General features: G+C 42.2%; 1 protein-coding gene and 1 long non-coding RNA gene across 2 annotated transcripts in view; one reads left to right on the forward strand and one right to left on the reverse strand.

Moving 5' to 3' along the window:
• The window catches only part of LOC309380944, a 220,541-nt gene that overhangs the window by 146,385 nt on the left and 54,098 nt on the right, over window positions 1-20,058 (forward strand). The window lies entirely within an intron of this gene.
• BMPER (BMP binding endothelial regulator) overlaps window positions 1-20,058 on the reverse strand; it is a 172,267-nt gene that overhangs the window by 125,679 nt on the left and 26,530 nt on the right. The window contains exons 3-4 of the mRNA XM_081931106.1: window positions 11,266-11,365; window positions 1,617-1,699 (exon numbers count right to left, since the gene is read on the reverse strand). Coding sequence (XP_081787232.1) covers window positions 1,617-1,699; window positions 11,266-11,365 — 183 coding nt within the window. The remainder of the gene's footprint in view (window positions 1-1,616; window positions 1,700-11,265; window positions 11,366-20,058) is intronic.

The raw sequence follows: 20,058 nt of genomic DNA on the forward strand, positions 1-20,058 counted from the left end.
CTCTTTTCTGATGGATCTATCTGCATTCCTAAGCACAGAGAAAGAGAGGTACTTTTTAAAAACAAATTCCAAATCTGAGTGCTTTAAATGGAAGCAGAATGACCCATTTCTGCATTTGGACCCTGAAAATGACAAGTATACTCAGGCAAGAACTACACCCCCCAAGAGCAACCTTGCATTTCATGTAAACCACAAGTGTGCATTTAATTCCTCCCTCTCCCCATAGAATGCCTGGGACAACTTATTCATATCCCGATGTCACGGTGTTGCGGGTTTTCTTGTCCACAAGTGGCAGCCTATGATTACATGGGGAGACAGGGAAAGGCCCAACTCAGTGCGATCAGGATATGGGCATGTTACCACAGGCATGGCAGACAGGGGATGAAATGCACAGTTGTCTTTTGTGGCCACGGCCACACATCTCATGTGACACGAGCTCCTGACCTCAAGATCTAGCCCCCTTTTAAAAAAAGGTTTCAAAATGGATATTTGATATCTTGTTCTCCAATATAAAAATTCTCAGAGCGGCTCCCAGTATGAAATCAAATCAACAACAACAGAGTTAAACACATTTTTTAACCAAACAAAAGAGCAGGAACATGGCCAGAAAAAGGCAGAGTTTAAAATTAAAGAAATAAAAGGCCTGGGAGAATAAAACCAGGGGGATCAACCCTTCTTCAATTGACGAAAGAGGAGATTCAGTGCTTGCCCCTGGTGAAAGGGAGCCCAAGGAATACAGTGCGTTCCTGTAATGAAAGCAGGGTGCTGCCTGAGCACGGATAGCCACACAACTCATTCATACACATTCTCTATCCAGAAGCAGTCACAGCTGGCACACTAGCCTTAGCTGGAGAAGCATGCTTCGTGCCACAATGGCACTTGGACCTCCAAAGAGAAGACCAGTTCCAAGAAGACACGTCTCCCTCCAGACTGCAAAACTGATCCTTTAGGGCAAATGCAACCCCACCTAGAACAGGCTGAACAACCCACCATCCAGGACAGACACACAACCCCACCCTCTGCCTTGTCCAGACTGAGCTGCAGTTTGTTGGCCTCCGATACACACTTTGGATCCTACCTAAATCTAATGAAGCCTGGGAGCCTGGCATGCATTTCACTGTTCTGTATCCACCAAATGTACACTCAAACAAAGCCCAAGTACTAAAGATATACTGTTTGGCTTCTGCTACACACGACATAGACGGAATTTGGGACAAGTAACATTTATACATACCATGTTACAATTTGGGGGTAGAGAAGCCTAAGGATAGTTTCATATTTAATATAAACATTTCAGACTTTCAGAACCCCACTCCTTTAACATCTTGAATCCATTGCTCTGTCTAAAAGTGCTTTCACAGAAGGCCCTGAATCTTTCCTTGGGGAGATCTTCATTTTCTTGCTATTTTCATAGGCAAATGTCCGAGCAATCGACTATATACAGCAATGCCCATATACCAATGGTGCCTTCCATACTTTACTTACCTCCAGAGTCTTCATTTAATTCCCAACCCATGATAATTTCACTTTATGAATCAACACAATCTTTCCCTTTCTTGACTTAGATTTTTTAAATTGAGATTTAAAAAACAAAATCCTTGAGTTCTATTCCTTACCTGACACTGATTCATGATACATGGTTTGTCTGAGACCTGCCATGACTGTGAGCTGTTATATGATTTTCCTTCAAAACTGCAACCTAGAAGGAAAATGAAAAATTAAATGAGTAGAGCATTTCTTTTTATTTTACTAATCCACACCCACCCACTAAAAACCACCACATTCCTTCTAATTTGTCTAATTTCTACAGTTCTGGAGGTATAGCATTCCACGGAAATTCTGTTATCGGCGGCACAATTTGCATTCTACAAAAATGTTACCACTTACAAAATAAAGCAAGTTTCTCATCGTCGTGGTTCAGAAAATACAACTGAAAACATGCAGGCTGGCTGATATCTAACCCTAACACAAAGACAGAGAAAAAGAAAGAGGTGTGAGCCAATGGTGGTTTGGATGAGCTATAGCAATTACCTCTTTTTAGGTATTAGATAATGAGGAGACTAAAGGGGGAAGTGGAGTAGTATTTTTGTAACATGCCATTAATAAAATAAAAGGCATTGCCCATGAAAACAGCAAGAACGTTCTTGTGCATTTTTCCAAGCCTCATATTCTGTCTCTCAGTTGTGTTCTCTGTTCGAGAGAGTTGCAGTCGCAGAGAAATACTGTCTTAAACCGCTTAATGCAGGACTCTTCAGAAAACCGCCTGAATGGTAAATGTCTTCCACTTTGGCAAGTTTATTCAGCCAGGTAGAATTCCACCTGCTACATGACTGAGCACAGAGCATATTTGGCACGGAAAGTAGCAATTACTGAATTCCTCACATTCAGAGATATCTGCGAAGGCCTTGCTTTCCATCCTGCTCATTACACCATAATCAAGCATTAAGACCATTCATACTATTTATCTTCCAGATGGAGAAGAAACCTTCTGGATTAAATCAAAGGGGAGGAGGAACCACGGGCTTCATTCCAACGTACTCCTAAAGCTCAGCACAGAAGGCCAAACCACTTTCATTTCAAGTGCACTTTGTCAATTTGTACCGGCCATGCGTTTAGTTCTAACCTTCAGACTACTGCATTGTACTTTATTAAGGAAAAAGAAGAAGCATGAAGTTCAAACATTTCCTTTGTTTTTAGTGAGACAGTAAATTCACATTAATTCATTTCATTTATTTTATTTATGATATGTGTGTAAAGGTAAAGGGTAAAGGGACCCCTGACCATTCGGTCAAGTCGTGGCCGACTCTGGGGTTGCGGCGCTCATCTCGCTTTATTGGCTGAGGGAGCCGGCGTACAGCTTGTGGTCAGCATGACTAAGCCGCTTCTGGTGAACCAGAGCAGCGCACGGAAATGCCGTTTACCTCCCCACCGGAACAGTACCTATTTATCAACTTGCACTTTGACGTGCTTTCGAACTGCTAGGTTGGCAGGAGCAGGGACTGAGCAACGGGAGCTCACCCCGTCACGGGGATTCGAACTGCTGACCTTCTGATCGGCAAGTCCTAGGCTCTGTGGTTTAACCCAGAGCGCCACCCACATCCCTATGATATGTGTGTATGCCACCTCAATACATAAAGTTCTCTGAACAGCTTACACTTGGGCATTTTAAAAAACACCATTGATTATTTTTTTAAAATCAGATTCCATAGGGAGAAACATTTTCCTGCCTCGTATTGCCACCTCCTTTCATAATTGAAAAAAGGAGAGTCCAGCAACTTCTGAGGAAGTCCGTTCCACTATTCAACAACCCTTACTATCAGAAAGTAAAGGTCAGGGCTCCTATAGAACCATCTTCCAAAGGCAACTATTATTACATTCTTAGCCCAGATGTCTCTAAATAATGATACTGAAGTAACAGTGAAACACGCCCATCACTCCTTGTAGTGTGGAATCTGCCATGTTTCTAATATTGCAATATAAGTTAATTAGACTTGCCCACTTTGGCCTATGAAACACATTGATGCACCAGGTTGCTACATAAGCTACTCACTCTCTCCCTAAAAACTTCATTCAAAACAGTCGTTTCAAAACTAAGAATTCACCAGGCATTTTTGCTTATTTTAAGTTAGCAGGAATTTTATAAGCAGGTCGTTTCCTATACTCCCAAGAGGGAAAAATTATGGTAACATACTGTATATTGGCCCCATAATCCCCTTTTCCTACGGTGGATTTTTCTAATTCTTTTTCTTTTACTCCTTACTCCTTTTTTAAAGTTTCTCTTGGCATGAAAAATAAACATCAGGAGGGAGAAAAACATTCAAGGACATGTTATATTTAATTCTTGATAAATTGTTCCTCAGAGGAAAGTCCAGACAAACTAGTGCAGAAATATAAAAACAGCCCAACAATGCCCCTTTAAAAAAAGCATCTGTATTTCATAAACATTAATATGTAGACCATGTTAAAAGAGCTGCAAATTCTATACACGGAGGATAGTACAGTGATACCTCAGGTTATAGACGCTTCAGGTTACAGACTCTACTAACCCAGAAATAGTACCTCGGGTTAAGAACCTGGATGAGGACAGAAATCGGGCTCCGGCGGCGTGGCAGCAGCGGGAGGCCCCATTAGCTAAAGTGGTGCTTCAGGTTAAGAACAGTTTCAGCTTAAGCTCCAGAACAAATTAAGTTCTTAACCCGAGGTACCACTGTAAATGCATTGTTGCATATTTTTGAAACATATTAAAATCAAAGGCACTGCCTGGCCAAGCCCCAAAATATTCTTAAATTATTTTACTGATGCAAAACTTGTAATAACCTAACATTAATAGGACTAGCACAGACATAACCCTTAACAGACTGCAAGGAGACTACCCTCAACCTCCCACCGTACTGTTTAACATGGTTCATCATAATGTCCGTATTCATATTAACTAAGATTCCCACATAAACCAACCAGAATTTGAAGCTGGTTACAAATTGCAGGGTAGCAGTCCTCTGCGGCCAGCACTGGAAAATCATGGTTAAGGATGGATCATGAAGAAATCTTTACATTTCAACATTGGTCAAGAGGAAGCTGCACACATTAAGGCTGCGATGTGTGTTGCAGTCCAGCAATATCTGGAGGACCAGAGATCTCCCACCCCTGACTTGTGCAAATTGCAAGATAGAAGTGTGTGTCATAGCTGTCAAGCGTCCCTTATTTGGTGGGACAGTCCCTTATCCCAGCGCCATGTCCCGCTGCTGTCCCTTATTGATGATGTCCCTTAAATTTCCTGGGTTTCAAAGGAAGCAACTCCTCTCCCTCTCTCCCTGCCGGCCAGGGAGAAGGGAGGCTGCAACTGTGTTGCTTGGCTGCGTTGCTCACCCAATAAGGAATCTAAGAACGACTGGGGGGTGGAGCTTGCATGCCTTGTGCCAATCAAATCGGCCGCGTTGCCTGGGGACTCGCCTTTGCTCAGCGCTTCCCAGCGGAGAGGTGACGGTGGTTTTCCTTGAGGCTTGAGGCTTCGTTTGGCTGCTGGCTGGGCTTTCTGCCTTTGGCTCAGAGGGGCTCAGAAGTTGAACATACCTGTGCCGGGAAAATCCCTTATTTTGACTGCTGAACCCTTATTTTTGAGGCTGCTGGTCCCTTATTTTCAAATCTGTCAGTTGACAGCTATGGGGTGTGTGTGTGTTTCTATACTCAGCCAAACTGGGAGCACAGGAGCGCTGCAATATTTGCACTACCTAAACAAAAACTGGACTCCCTAGACATTTGCTTTGTGAGTTAAGTCTGTGAGTGAATGCCTCACCATTCAAGGACTGCTTACTAGTCAACCGCACCATGCTGAAGCAGCCTTAAAGTTCCATGCCGGACGAAAACTTTAGTGAAAGGGGAAGTAGATACTGCTGTGCTGCTTCCTCTATAAAAAAGCAAACTTCTGATTTTTTTTTATTTTTTTTTAAGGAACAACATGATTTATTAACTTGTAAAGATAAAAGCAACTGTGCTCAAGGAATAATCTTTCAAGTTGGCTTCTCTGATTATCTCAGCTAGCAATCTAGTACTAGTCTCAGTTAGTTCTCAAAGCTGGGAGATGGGAGTGCGGAGAACTGGGGTGCAAGGTGCTTTAAAAGCCCCCCTCCATCTTTTAGATGGAGTTGGCATATATTGAGGTTGCATGTCTTAATACGCTACCACTCCCATGGCACTTGGAATTGGTACTCAAGCATGCTCATTGGAGGGGGGGGGGGAAATGGGTATATTTCAACTGTGCATGCATTGAATGGATGGTAAATCACCAGCAGCAGCAAAAAGACAACAACAATATATGTGCATGACAGAAATAGAGAACTAATGGTATTTGAAAAGAAGGAGGAGTACACGGCTATGCAGAACTGTGGAAAGTTACCCAAACTTCTTATAGACGAGATACACCTTGTTATGTATTGAAGTTCTCACCCTGGGCCAGCAGGGGGATACTGTAGATAGTTATGCAAATAAGGGATCGGAAGTGACGTTCAGTGATTGGATAGTTTTAGAAAGTTGATACAGTTACGTGGTACTGGAGCTCTATATAAGCAGGCTGACTGAACCTTTCAGTTCAGTTCTGTCCTGGCCTGTGAATAAACAAGAGCTGTTTGAAGAATCGCTGTGTCGTCTGATATGTTCACCCACGACTTAACACACCTCTTTCTGAATTAAAGTTAAATGCCAGCTTCTCTTACAGCAGTTAACTATTAAAAGAGGAAGATTCACCTGCCCTTACCAGAACCCACCTCCTGCGTTGCCACATGACCTGCTCATTCTGCTCACTTGCTCTCACTAAAGCAGTGACTGAATACTGGTGTAAGCCACACCTGCAGGACAATATGTGTATGCATAAAGTATTTATGGGTATGTTCACATTCTTCTTCTTTTATTCTTTGGCGATCACTCGTAGCCGAGTAAGATGGTCTTCCATGAACACGGTCTTAACAATGAGTCCGTGACTGTGGAGGCCAATTCTGGATCCACACGTCCTTCCATAGTTGGGGACATAGGTTTCTGGGCGGGAGTTGTTCACATTACAGCTTATACAGCATCCAGTGTGTTCCCACTGCTAATTTTTGGCATTGCGTTCCCATGGCATTAGTCACAATCCATATCGATCCTGCAGTTTCTTGACAAAAAACTGCTGTTGGATGCGGGGGTTTTTCTCAAACCAGCTTTGATCTGATCATAGACAACTGGAAGCAGAATAAGTCGTAATGTGAACATAGACTAACAGTCATCAGCAGGTGCAGGTGAGAACGCAAATGAAGATGACAGCTTAATGAGTAGGCATTCCATGGGGGTTGCCAAAGAGGGGGCCCAATAAATTCATGGGCACCCAGTGAAAACATCACTGCCCTCTCTCTGATGCAAACAGCTTTGTGCAAATGTGGCTTGAAATGCAGAAAGGCAATGTGAATTTACCCTAACTTTCTCCATGTAGAGAAAGTGTGTCTTTAGAAATTATAAAATTCCAGTCAAAGGCAAATGTCACATTAATCAAAACTTAGGAGTTGTTTTTTTTAGGGGCATGCCACAGACATTGTGAAGGTATATTCACACGATAAGCATGCTGATTTTATATCAGTTTAAAGGTAAAGGGACCCCTGACCATTAGGTCCAGTCGTGGCCGACTCTGGGGTTGCGGCGCTCATCTCGCTTTATTGGCAAAGGGAGCCGGCGTACAGCTTCCGGGTCATGTGGCCAGCATGACTAAGCCGCTTCTGGAAAAACCAGAGCAGCACACGGAAACGCCGTTTACCTCCCCGCCGGAGCGGTACCTATTTATCTACTTGCACTTTGACGTGCTTTCGAACTGCTAGGCTGGCAGGAGCAGGGACTGAGCAACGGGAGCTCACCCCATCACAGGGATTCGAACCGCCGACCTTCTGATCGGCAAGTCCTAGGCTCTGTGGTTTAACCCACAGCGCCACCTGCGTCCCTTTTATATGCTAAAGAATCCTGGAGATTGTAGTTTAGTGAATTTGCCAATATTCCCCTGTGGGAAGTCCCTGGGCCACCTCTGGGAAGAGAAACAACTAGTAAAATGCTATCGCGCAGTGAGTGAAAGGAAATGGTCGTGATCCTAAACTATCACATGACACCATGGTGGTTGCCCTTGGACAAAGACTAGGCATTCTTATCTGTGGTGATCCTGCCAAAGAAGGCATTGGATTAGATAACCAGAGACCACTTCCAAAGTCATCCTTCTACAGATCTAGGGTGTGATCTTTGCCCTGCACTCATATTGACATCAATGGGAGGTGTGCATTGGGAACAAGAACAGAGTATGGCTCACAGTTATCATAAACGTACCTTATCCATCTCCAATCCACCAATAACAAACACTTATTCAGAAAGCAAATACATATTGTTATAGATGGAGACAGACCCAAATTAAAATGACATATCTCCGTCCAACTAAATAAGGAAAGACTGCCAAATCCATTTCTATAACAATCCGTGATCTCATATGTTTTGATTAAATATATTGAATAAATGAGAGAAGGGAAAAGGCATGTTTTGCCCTACTGCTACAACTGTGGGAGAAACGAGGCAAAAATTCCTGATTTAACTCTTTCTATAGAATTACATAAAGGTCTGCACAAATATTGTTTTCCTGTTAGGAAAGCAATTCAATACTAAGGGCTTAGTTAGTTGCACTCAGTTCCTGCTGAAACCTTTGGGACTTAATATCAGTCATTACTGTACTAACTTTTCACATTGATTTCAATGGGGCCTAAGAGCAGTTTAGTCTGGATCCAACCCCATGAGGCCCGTATTTCTAAAAAGGAGGTCTGGTATGACCTATGACTCCCTGGAAATCATGTGCCGCGACTAGAAGCCTTTTCCAGACATCTCAATCTGTCTGGGCTGGTTGTGGTTGCTCCACCACCAAGAACATTTCACTCTCCACATGCTTAAGCAACTCTTTCAGAATGGTTACTTCACATACTCTTGCACAAGGAATAAGCCTTGTATTGAAAACAGGTTTCAGGGGTAATCTTGGTTAAGTGAGTCCTTGCTACAATACAGTATGACAACAGAATGCATTGCCTAATGGGCGTCTGTGCATCTACCCATGTTTTCAAAGTCATGCTAAAGAAGGTATTCAAAGAGGAATCTAAAGAAGACCAGGTGATGTCTAAGGCCACTAACAAAGCTGCAACTTTGGCTTTCGCCAGCCATAGTGAAAAAATCTACAGATATGTCAAATCCCTTCTACTGACAATAGCACTGTCTGTAGTTCAGCATCTAGAACATAGCTGATTTAGATTATTTTGTAAAAGTAGCTGTCTTCCTCAGTGAGTGGCTGGATGAACGACTGCTTACAGAAAGCCTGCCACACTGTAATTGCTCTAGGTATGTGAGGTGCTCCAAAACCACATGAATTCCTCTGTCTTGTAGCTAAATTCCCTTCCCAGCCTTGATACTCTGGCTGTAATTATGAGACATCCTTGGCAGTTTTAATCAGTTACCCCAAAGGCAAAGAATGAAACCAAAGAATGAAATCTAACCCTAGACCAGGGGTGGCTAATCTAAGGCTCTCCAGATGTTGCTTACTACAATTCCCAGCGGCCTCAGTCAGTGTGCCCAATGACCAAGGATGGTGGGATTTGTTGTTCAACAACATCCAGAAGGCCACCCCTCTTGTAAACCCACCATGACTACACTGAAGAATGGGAACAGATAGCTACATGTATCTGCATGGAAACACCCAGAATTAGCAAAATCCATAATATAATTGAGTCACTGATGGATTATACCAACCTCTTTTGGGTTGCATAATACAAGCAAGATATAAATGCTTTCAATAAAAAAAGGAAATATATAGTAAGCCGAACATATGAAGCACCTATGATTAGCAGGACATAATTTCAATGCTGTGTGATGCTTAGGGCCCAATCAATAAACGGGAGCAACCAATACCCAGAGATATTAAAGGTACATGAATACAGACTATATTAACAATCAGGGTGAGACCCATTAGTAAATTTTAAATGTATGCAATTTCAGTTTACATGTGTCTTAAAAGGTGCTGCCGCAAACTGTAGGTTTGATTGTTTGTTTTAAAGCCAGCATTTTATATAAATTGGTGGATTCAGGTTGGTCTAGCAGGGCACACACTCAGAAAAACAAAGCTGCGTGCCAGAAAAAGTGCATAAACATATCAGCCCATCAAATGCTTTTATTCATCAAGGAAAAATACACATCCATATCCTCCACATCTGTTTTGTCAGAATTATAGCATATTCTGTTTTCTTTCTCTTGTATTTCCCCCCTGTATATTGATATTATGTTTGTGTTGGTTGTGGGGTTCAGAGCTCCCCATCAACATACCCCCCTTTAAGTTACTCCATGCATGTCAGGAGCACTTGTCAGAAAACTTTTTGTTGTTTTTCTATTTAAAACAGATTTATTCTACATTACTCTCACTGCTTTTCTATTTAAAACGTGCCTTTTTGTTTTAAATGCAATCCTTCAAATACACAAGTGAACAATGTTCAGTGAATCATTCACATTTCTGGAAATCTTACCTAGCGCTTTTAAAAGTTGTAGTGATTCATTAGAACTTTCAGAGATAATTTAATTGATTGGCCAACAAAATGAACTGTTTCTGTATCTTATTGCTTTATTATGGTCAATGACCAGTAATTGTTATTACAGAAGCATCAAACCTATTGATAACTAAACTACACTTTCTGTTCTAACAACAAAGAACAGTGAACAATAAATTGCTGCTACTAACAGTAAGTGATGCTTTTAACTTGTTACCTTCCCCAACTTGCTGCCCCCTTAATGTTCTGGACTACAACTCCTATCAACTCCAGCCAGCATAGCCATTTTGATATCAGTTGTTGAGCACTGCAGCAGGAAAATGAGGAAGGTCTCACCAAGCCATAGTTTGGCTTACCAATGTTGTAAGAACCAGCTCAAAGAGACAATGCATGCTGCAATAACACCAGCAACAGTAATGCCACCAATAATAGACAGGTGTGGACTGAGGGCATGCTTGGCACCACTTTAACAATTAGTGGGAAGGTATTGATTTATCATTTTCATGCCTCCTGTTAGTAAAAAGGCAGGTAAATGAACAAACTCGTTTGCAGTGGTTGTGCCACAGTGCGCAGCAAGGTTGGGGCTGCGGCGCACCCTGATCTCCATCCAGTCCAATTTCTGCAGCGTACCAGGAAGGAGAGGAGAAGGGGTATGGTGGCAAGGAGCACCGGATTGGCTTTGCCAGCAGGTTTGCACCATGCTGACCTTGCCACTGCTGCTGCGTCACCACCAATCCTTGCCACCCTGGGTTGCTGTAGTGACTCAGCTGGACAAGGGCTGGGGGAATGACACAGTTCCACCTTTCTCTCTACTGCTGGATGTGTTTCTGTGTGTGTTATGTACTGAAGTTTTCACCCTGGGCCAGCAGGGGGATACTGTAGATAGTTATGCAAATAAGGGATCGAGAGTGACGTTCAGTGATTGGATAGTTTTAGAAAATTGTTACAGTTACATTGTACTGGAGCTCTATATAAGCAGGCTGACGGAACCCTTCAGTTCAGTTCAGTTCTGTCCTGGCCTGTGAATAAACAAGAGCTGTTTGAAGAATCGCTGTGTCATCTGATATGTTCACCCACAACTTAACAGTGTGGGCAAATTCTGTAGAGCTTTGGGCTTTATTCTGTCAAATATATATGCAATAACTTAAAAACAACAACAACAACTGAGAGATAAGCATGAAGTCCACTGCACCTTTACATCGCTCGCAGCACATCCCTCTCTGCTTTATGACCAGAGCACACTCCTTAGAAAGCACTGGGCACTTCTCTCGTTTGCATGTCACTTCCTTGTTCTGTGGGGAGGAAAAGAGGAGAGCAAAATAACAGCATCAGACTCCATTTTCTCCCAATAAGGTAGCACACCATGAAGTCAGATTCAGAAAAATTTCCCTCTGCTCCACAAGGAATCTTTGGGATACAGAGAGGACATTATACCCCTTCTTCATACAGAGATGCTTTCCCTCTTGCGACACAAATGCATCAGCAGGGAGTTGAAAAACTGGGGAGAAAGGGGGAGTGGTGGCAACTTTAAAAAAGGATACTGAACCTAGATAAAGTTATGCCAAAGGAAACATGTGACTCGTTTCATACTAATGTTACTTTTTGGTATACTGTAGAAATGATAATATTTGTGTAAACTATAGCTGGGACTTCAGAATACCTGGCATTGGACTTCCTTGTGCGAACAAAAATATTTAGCCACGACTATTCAACAGGTTTGCATAGTAGAGTTAGGTTTTTTTTTTTAAAAAAAATGAAAGTCTGAATTTCCAAACCAAATAAAGACAAAGATGGCTTCAATGAACTTCTTTCTTTCTAACAAACAATAAAACTGCAAACCAAAGACACAATCCAGGGAACACAGGCAGCAGTAATGCTGAAAGGAAAAGTTCTTTAAATAAATGCATGGTCAAATAAACATTATGCCCTTTCAAGTCTCATTGGTTTAAATTAGGAGTGACGAAGCTTTTTCAGACTGGGGGCCACATTTGCTGTTGGCCAAACTTCCCAGGGCCACATGCTAGAAACAGCCATGGACAAGTGAAAGCAGGAGCCACTCTAGCTTGTGTGATCACTCTGCACATTCTCTACGAACTGGCACAGGGGTCTGCAACCTTTAAGACAAAAAGAGCCACTTGGACCCGTTTCCAAAGGGAAAAAAACTGGGAGCCACAAAAAAAATTTGTTACTTTTTATTATTTCTTTGTTTGACCCCTCAGAATTACTCCTCCTCATAGAAATAAACGTTAAATTAACAAGTTACCTTTTAGTGTGTGTGTGTTCTTTACTCCCCTTCAAAACAGTGACCAGCGTACATGCCCCCTTTCAATGCAGTGACCAGCGTACATGCCCCTTACAATGTAGCGGGCGGGCGGGAAGGTGACATCGGGACGGTGCGTGACCAACGCACGCACCGCCCCCATGCAACGTCACAGCCAGTACAGCCCCCGCCACAGTGGGGAGTGTCGGGGCGCACAATGCACCTCCTCCCCTCGCTAGTATCCGCCCCGGAGCCGCAGCAAAGGTGTAAAAGAGCCACATGTGGCTCCGGAGCCGCGGGTTGCAGACCCCTGGCCTAGCACTATGGTGGCAGGGACATGGCTCTCTGATCTTCAGGGATTGGAAGAGAGGAGAGAGCTAATTTTCTACACATCACAGCACTGGGCTAGGAAAGAAGGTGATGGGAAGTAAGATACCCTAACCCCCCTGATGAACTGGCTTCTCCTTCCTCTTGCAAACAACCACTGCAAGCAGGTCAGGGCCCTACAGAAACAGAAAGGAGTTTTTATTTTTTAATTTTGTGTTTTTATTTCGCCTGAATTGTGCCCCTTACATTACAATAAATAAATCTAATAACTGATCTCAAACTGCCAGTACAAGACCTGATTCAAGGCTACATGGCTGCAGCAGTGGGAGAGAACTTTCTGCTATGATTCAATTTGCTTCCAGCGAGGAAAACTGAGTGAAGGCAGTAATACTGGTAATAAATAACAAGACTGATGGGTGACAATCTTCTGATCTTCAAGCATCTCCTACCACTCGGCCCCACCCTAGCCTTGCACCATTTATTTTTTGAGAAATAACATTTTACTACTGGAAATTCCTTCCTTAAACACAGCAAAGGGGGGGGGCTCTGCGTAAAGCCCCACCTATAATTGCTGGTTTGGTCCATTACATGACACAGAAGCTCATTTGCCAGATGCCACCGTCCACTTAGCAGATCATATGGCATAATTAGAGACCCCCAAAAGGAGGGCGAAATCAAAGGGGAAGGAAGAATGTCAATCATAAAATGAAGTCATGAAGAGGCCCTGAGCTTCATTGTTTCCTAAGGCCCAAGCCAAGGTACGTTTAAAGGTTAGCTCAAAGTGAGGAGATTTGGGCTTTTAAAAGGCAGGGGTGTATCTTCCCAACCATCCTACGCCATCTTATTCCTTCTGCAGTAAGTGCAGACAATGTTTTGTTATAAGCTATGATTCATTATTCCCTCGCCAAGCCAAATCTGCAATTATTTCAACTGCAGTGACTATAAAGTATGAGCAGGAAGAATTTGAGTTCTCAAGCAGAGGATCAGCTGCTGTAAGAATACTGTCTATTGTCAGAATGATTCAGTCCTGTGTTATTCTGGCTCCTTTGCACAAGTATACAATTGCAAACTCTTAGTCATAAATCTGGGTTACGTGGACTCCAGCTCACCAATACAGCTCCCCTGCACTTCCGAATCGGCTCAGTGCAAGCACAGTGTACATTTAGGAAACTGGCTAAGTAATGTCAGGGCCAAAATTTGTCTTTTAATGGGGCACCATTTAAGAAAGAGGGGCAGAGGGATTTTTCCATGTAAGCAAAGTTTCATAGCAAGCTTCAAGTAATATATTCAAACTTAAAATGCAGAAAAGCTGCCTATGTTAAGAGATGTGTTCAGTTTTATTTTTAAAAACCTAACCAAGTTATCAACACACATTTAAGAGTCACTATTATTATTAATAATAATTACATTTCTATACTGCCCTTCAGACCAAATCAGACCAAACTGCGGGAGGCAGTGGAAGACAGGAGTGCCTGGCGTGCTCTGGTCCATGGGGTCACAAAGAGTCGGACACAACTAAACGACTAAACAACAACTGCCCTTCCTCAAATCATAGGGATTTCAAGCGCATGCCCATTTGCTTATTCATCAACAACTAGCTAGTTTGGGGTTCTTCCTGATGTTTAATTTGAATCTCTTTTCTTGGAACTTGAAGCCATTGGTTCAGATCCTAGCATCTTGGAGAAAACAAGCTTGCTCCATCCTCCATGTGGCAGCCCTTTAGATATTTGAAGATGGCTTTCATAACTCCTCTCAGCCTCCTATTTTCTAGGCTAAACATACCCAATTCCCTCAACCATTACTCATAAGGCTCAGTTTCCAGACCCCTGGTCATCCTGGTCGTCCTCCTCTGCACAAGTTCCAGCTTGTCCATATCCTTCCTACATTGTGGTGCCCAGAACTGAATACAGTGGTACCTCAGGTTACATATGCTTCAGGTTACATACGCTTCAGGTTACAGACTCCACTAACCCAGAAATAGTACCTCGGGTTAAAAACTTTGCTTCAGGATGGGAACAGAAATTGTGCTCCGGCAGTGTGGCAGCAGCAGGAGGCCCCATTAGCTAAAGTGGTGCTTCAGGTCAAGAACAGTTTCAGGTTAAGAACGGACCTTCGGAATGAATTAAGTACTTAACCCAAGGTACCATTGTACAGTACTCCAGGAGTGGTCTGACCAATGCAGAATACAGTGGGACACTAGACTTCTATTGATCCAGCCTAGAATGGCATTTGCTATTTTTTCTGCTGCATCACAGTTGACTCGTGTTAAGCTTGTAGTCTACTAAGACCTCTAAAGCTTTTTTACATCTATTACTGGCAAGTCAGGTGCCCCCCATCTTATATTGGTGCAGCTGGTTATTCTTGCCTAAGTACAGAACCTGGCATTTATCCCTACTGAAATTCATTTTGCTAGTTTGGGCCCAGTTCTCCAATCTTTTTGTCATACTGAATCCAAATTCTGTCTTCAGCAGCATTGTCTACCCCTCCATTTTGGTGCCATCTGCAAATTTGATGAGTATCCCTTCAAGACCTTCATCCAAGTCCTTTATAAAGATATGTTGAAGAACAATGAGCCCAGGACAGAACCCTGTATCACCCCACTTGCCACTTTTCTCCTAGGATGTCGATGAATGAGTCAATCAGCTACAAAGCCACCTAACAGTTATCTCGTCCAGACAGAGCACACCCATCATGTCTAGTATCCACTGATAGCCTTATCCTCCACATATTTTTCTAATCCTGTATTGTGGGAGCAAATTCCATAGTTTAACCATGCATTGTGTGAAGAGGTACTGTATTTGCTTTCGCCTGACCTGAATCATTTAGCAATTCCCTTCTGTACCCTGAAATAGAGGCACTACCATGAAAACAAAACACAGGATGCCCCCACAACTGTTCACTTAGAATTGCTGTATTAAAATCTCATATGGGGGAAAACCCCAAGCCTTCTCCTTTGTCTCATTCTCCCACTTTAATATCCATGCAATTGTTCTACTCCCTCCCCTCCTCTTTCAAGTCTCTTCTCACCACCCACGTCTTTTGCAAATCAATTCCCAGTCCAGCCTAAGCCCTAATTATGCATCTGCTACTACCTGGGTGTCACCCCACCTCACCCCATGGTCAACCCACACTCCCTCCCTCCAGGTTACAAGTGAATTTTTCAGTCGCTTCAAATGAACTGAAACATCCAGCACAAGGAAATGTCCTGTGTAGCTCAAAGGTTTACATGCAACATTGTGGTCTTAACCAATGTACTATTTTACCATTCCTTTCTGGCCAAAAGGATTTGTCAAAGTTCCAGACGTAATGGAGCATTGTTTTATAATAGAGGTAAAAAGCAAAACAAAAAGCTGTCTGCCTGATGAAGAGGTCTATACAGGTCGAAAACCTGCATGAGTCTCTGCCAGCACACAGTTGGCTCAAGGAAGATATTGCATTACATATTCTATACTTAAAAAGATCTGCTGAATATTCATCTCTTAAAACAAGCATGTGTAATTCCACTGAAACCTTTGGAGTTGTGCCTGCTTTCTGCTCCAGCTAGATATGACCCTTAAACCATTCCAGAATATTCCTTTGAAAAGTGTTATGGTCTAACATGATTCATACCATGTAGCCTATATCTTCAGAAATGTCATGAACAGTAAAACTTGATGTGGAGGAAAAGGACATTTCTCTGTATAATCATTCCACCCCCTCCCCTTTTTTTATCTTGCCCCTCAGATTAAGCAGAGTTGGTAAATCATTGTTTGGTCTATTGTAGTCTACTGTTGTAAAAGGCAGGTCTCCGAGGCCCTGTATGGTTTGTAAGGAAAGAAGATAAAACCTCATCAAACAAGGAACAATTCTGTTGCTTTTTGTTTTAATCCGCCTCCCAAAATTTCACTCTTAAGTGGTGCCACTAGTCTAGTGAAATCCGTCTTGCTCTTTGTAGGGGACGAGAGGGGGAGTAGAGTAACTAGGTCAAATAAGCCTTAACTGAGAAATTTGTTGTTTCCAGTTGTGTCTTTAACCATAAAGTGCATCATTTCAATACTTTCTTCCAGCCATGAACTCAAAGCAAAAAAGGGACAAAAATAAAGAAAAGCCAATACAGCCAAAACTCTTTATACATTGTCCACAGTGTGCTTCAGAAGCTGTTGAAAGCTCACAGATCTGTCGATAATGCTCCTTCAAAGGGGGGGGGGGAACCCCGCCTGACTGCAACTTTCAGAAGCCAACTTTTTTATAAGGCAAGGAGGAGAGGATTTTCTCCCTCTTTTGTCATTAAAAAAAAATAAAGGACAGTAGTGTAGTTTTGGCATCCGTGAGTACAGAAGAGACATATTGCTCATAAATATATAAACCATTTTATAAATCATAAAGCTAGGAGTCAGGCAAAATCCATAATAGGATCCCAAGATTCATAATAAATAATATGTAATTACAGTCATGCACAACAGTTATTTTAAACAGATGGTTTACAGATTCACATCTGGGTGTTTTTTAAATTTAGTTTTCATGCATAAACACCGGGAGAGATCATAAATATTAGACCATGGATGGTTTTTTTAAAAAAGAAACCTGAGGACACTGGGAGGAAGATCTCCCTCTGAAGTTAACAGTTGCTGTGCATGGTATAGTAGTGGGTTCCTGAGAAGCTCCCGCTCACTTCATTGTGGCTTGTGCAAGAGAACTTCCCTGATAATTCTGCAGGGTACAGTCAGGATGAGGTGGGAAGTGGTGGGTGGGAGAGTAAGATAGTGTTTCTAAAACCAATGCAGAGTCACAATTGATGCAATTACACTATGATTACTTGGCCAGACATTCAGGGCTTATCCTAGAATCTCAGACTTGCCTGAAAATAAGGAATTTGGGGTTACTCGGAAGAGTCAATTGGATAATTCTATCTACTAAAGACCTACACCTAGAGATTTTCAAATCAATACATACAGCTCCCACCTTCCTGATTGTTTCCCACTCTTATCTCTGTAAATTACCTCTTTAGTTCCTTCCTCTCTGCTTTCTTAGAGTCCTCCTGTTTCTCCAACTTGTTTTCTCATCCAACCCTTCTACTTATCTTTCCCTTAAAGCCCCCACTTCTGAGAATACTGCAAATACTTTCTGCCACTTCTCTCAGGTATTAGGAACTTCATTTCTCTTGAGTTGCCCTCATTCCTGGCCTTATTTCACATAGTTTCTCAACTACTCCAGCATTCTTGCTGTTGTCAGTCCCTCCCCTTACATATTCCACCTAGCAGACACACCTATCCTGAAGCCCTGTGCAAGGTTTCAGTCAACCAAATTAATCTTCCAATTTGTCCAAAGAAGCTGCATTGTTTCGTCAACTACCTATCACTAAGCTCTCCCTCTCAGCAATGTTTAAGAACATTCCATAGTCTCGCAGCAGCCCAGCCAATGGCTGAGAGGATCAAAACAATTTCTTCTGTAAAATTAGCAAAAGAACTACCATTTTCAGAGATAAGGAGTGTGAAGGAGCTCCCATAGACAGCTAGGGAACAAAATGCACATCTGTGCTTTGTTCACAAATATACATTCCTTCCCCAACCAGGTCCATATCAATGAATAAACTCCAGCTCCTCGAAAGATTCCATCAACGGTGTCTCTGAAAAATTTTACACATCACTTGGGAAGACAGGCAAACTAATGCCAGTGTACTGGAAGAAGCAAAGATCACCAGTGTTGAAGCAATGATTCTTCAACATCAACTTCGTTGGGACTGGTCATGTTGTGCGGATGCCTGATTATCGTCTTCCAAAGCAACTACTCTATTCCGAACTTAAAAATGGAAAGCGTAATGCTGGTGGTCAACAAAAGAGGTTTAAAGACTCTCTCAAGGCAAATCTAAAAAAAAACAAACACTTGCCTATGAGTGCTCCAATTGGAGAACAGCCTTTAGGCAAAGGTGTCATTGGCTTTGAAGACACTCGAACTCAGGATGCAAAGGAGAAATGTGCTAAGAGGAAGGTATGCTTGGCAAAGCCACATCGTGATCAACTCCCGCCCGGAAACCAATGTCCCCACTGTGGAAGTATGTGTGGATCCAGAATTGGCCTCCATAGTCACTTACGGACTCATTGTTAAAACCGTGTTTATGGAAGACAATCTTACTCGGCTACGAGTGATCGCCAAAGAAGAAGGAAGAAGAAGAAGAATACCCTACACAAGTAAATAAGTTTATTCATGAATACTTATTGGGGTGAAGGTTACACATACCCCCTTAGTTCTGCTGACACCCCTTTCTTACAAGAAAGCAGGTTTTAAATCTCTGCCAATTTGTACCCCATTCACTTTGTTACACAGGAGGCCCTGAGATATAAGCTCATTTCTATCCACAGAGCTTCCTTCTTTGTTTAATTTCTTGGTTATGCTAGAGTGCAGCTCTAGGATGTGAGAGATGCAACCCAGCAACAAACTTTGACATACATAATGAACAAGAGAGATCTGATCACTTCGTTAGAAGCCAGCTTCGTTTACTTATCATGAATTACTGGACTGAAATTTCATCAAACTTTAGTTTGCGTCAAGTCATTCACAAGGCAGACAAACCTAACAGAGGCTGACTTCAATGTTGCCTGTTCTGCAATCTTGCCTCACCAATAATTTATTCATCCCCAAAGCATGGCCTATATTTTACCTACCATCAAAGAGCTCTGTGTATAAAAGGCCCATTATAATGACAAATCATATCAGGAATAAAAAAAATAAAAATCCTTAAGTCATATGGTATAGTAAAATAAAATGCCAACATGAAAAGTTTTTTTTTTAAATCGAAAATGTTTGGCAAAGACCTGGAACAGGATCTGTTCCAAACCACAGTTTTAAGTCAGCTGCCAAAATTCCAACAGGATTCCCTATTGCGTCTCAGCTAAAAGAGAGAAAAAAGAAACTATCAACCACTCTTAAGAATTGCTTTCTTCAACAGGCATGTGGCTTGGAACAGGAGCTGTGCTTTCTTTTGGGAATGTGGGGAGCACTCTAGAATAACTTGACTTGCTGTGTTCTGAGCCTAAGGTTTGATTATAAGGTGCAGAGGGAAAACAGCCTGTACAACGAGCACAGATGCTAATTCTCAAGATGCTAATTTCACTTCCAGTGTTACATTCCAGCTGTGTTTTCTTATTCTTCTTGTTTTGAAAAGATGTTTTCAACAGCCTTGTATTGTATTTTCAGTGTCATGCAGCTTTTCAAAATATTTCTCCTGTGCCACTTCAATAAATCTGGAAAATACATAATCTACCCTTTGTTACCTATGCTCAAAATTCTGGATAGCGTTGAAGATCTCATTGGGTCATTTCACATGGGTATGTATTCTAAAGAGCACGAAGGAATCATCATGCTCACACACTGCACATGAAGCATTTTGTACAAGCCTAGGCTTATATCATTTATTGTATT

This window comes from Podarcis melisellensis, assembly GCF_964234715.1.
Source record: "Podarcis melisellensis genome assembly, chromosome: 12".
Classification (NCBI taxonomy): Eukaryota; Metazoa; Chordata; class Lepidosauria; order Squamata; family Lacertidae; genus Podarcis; species Podarcis melisellensis.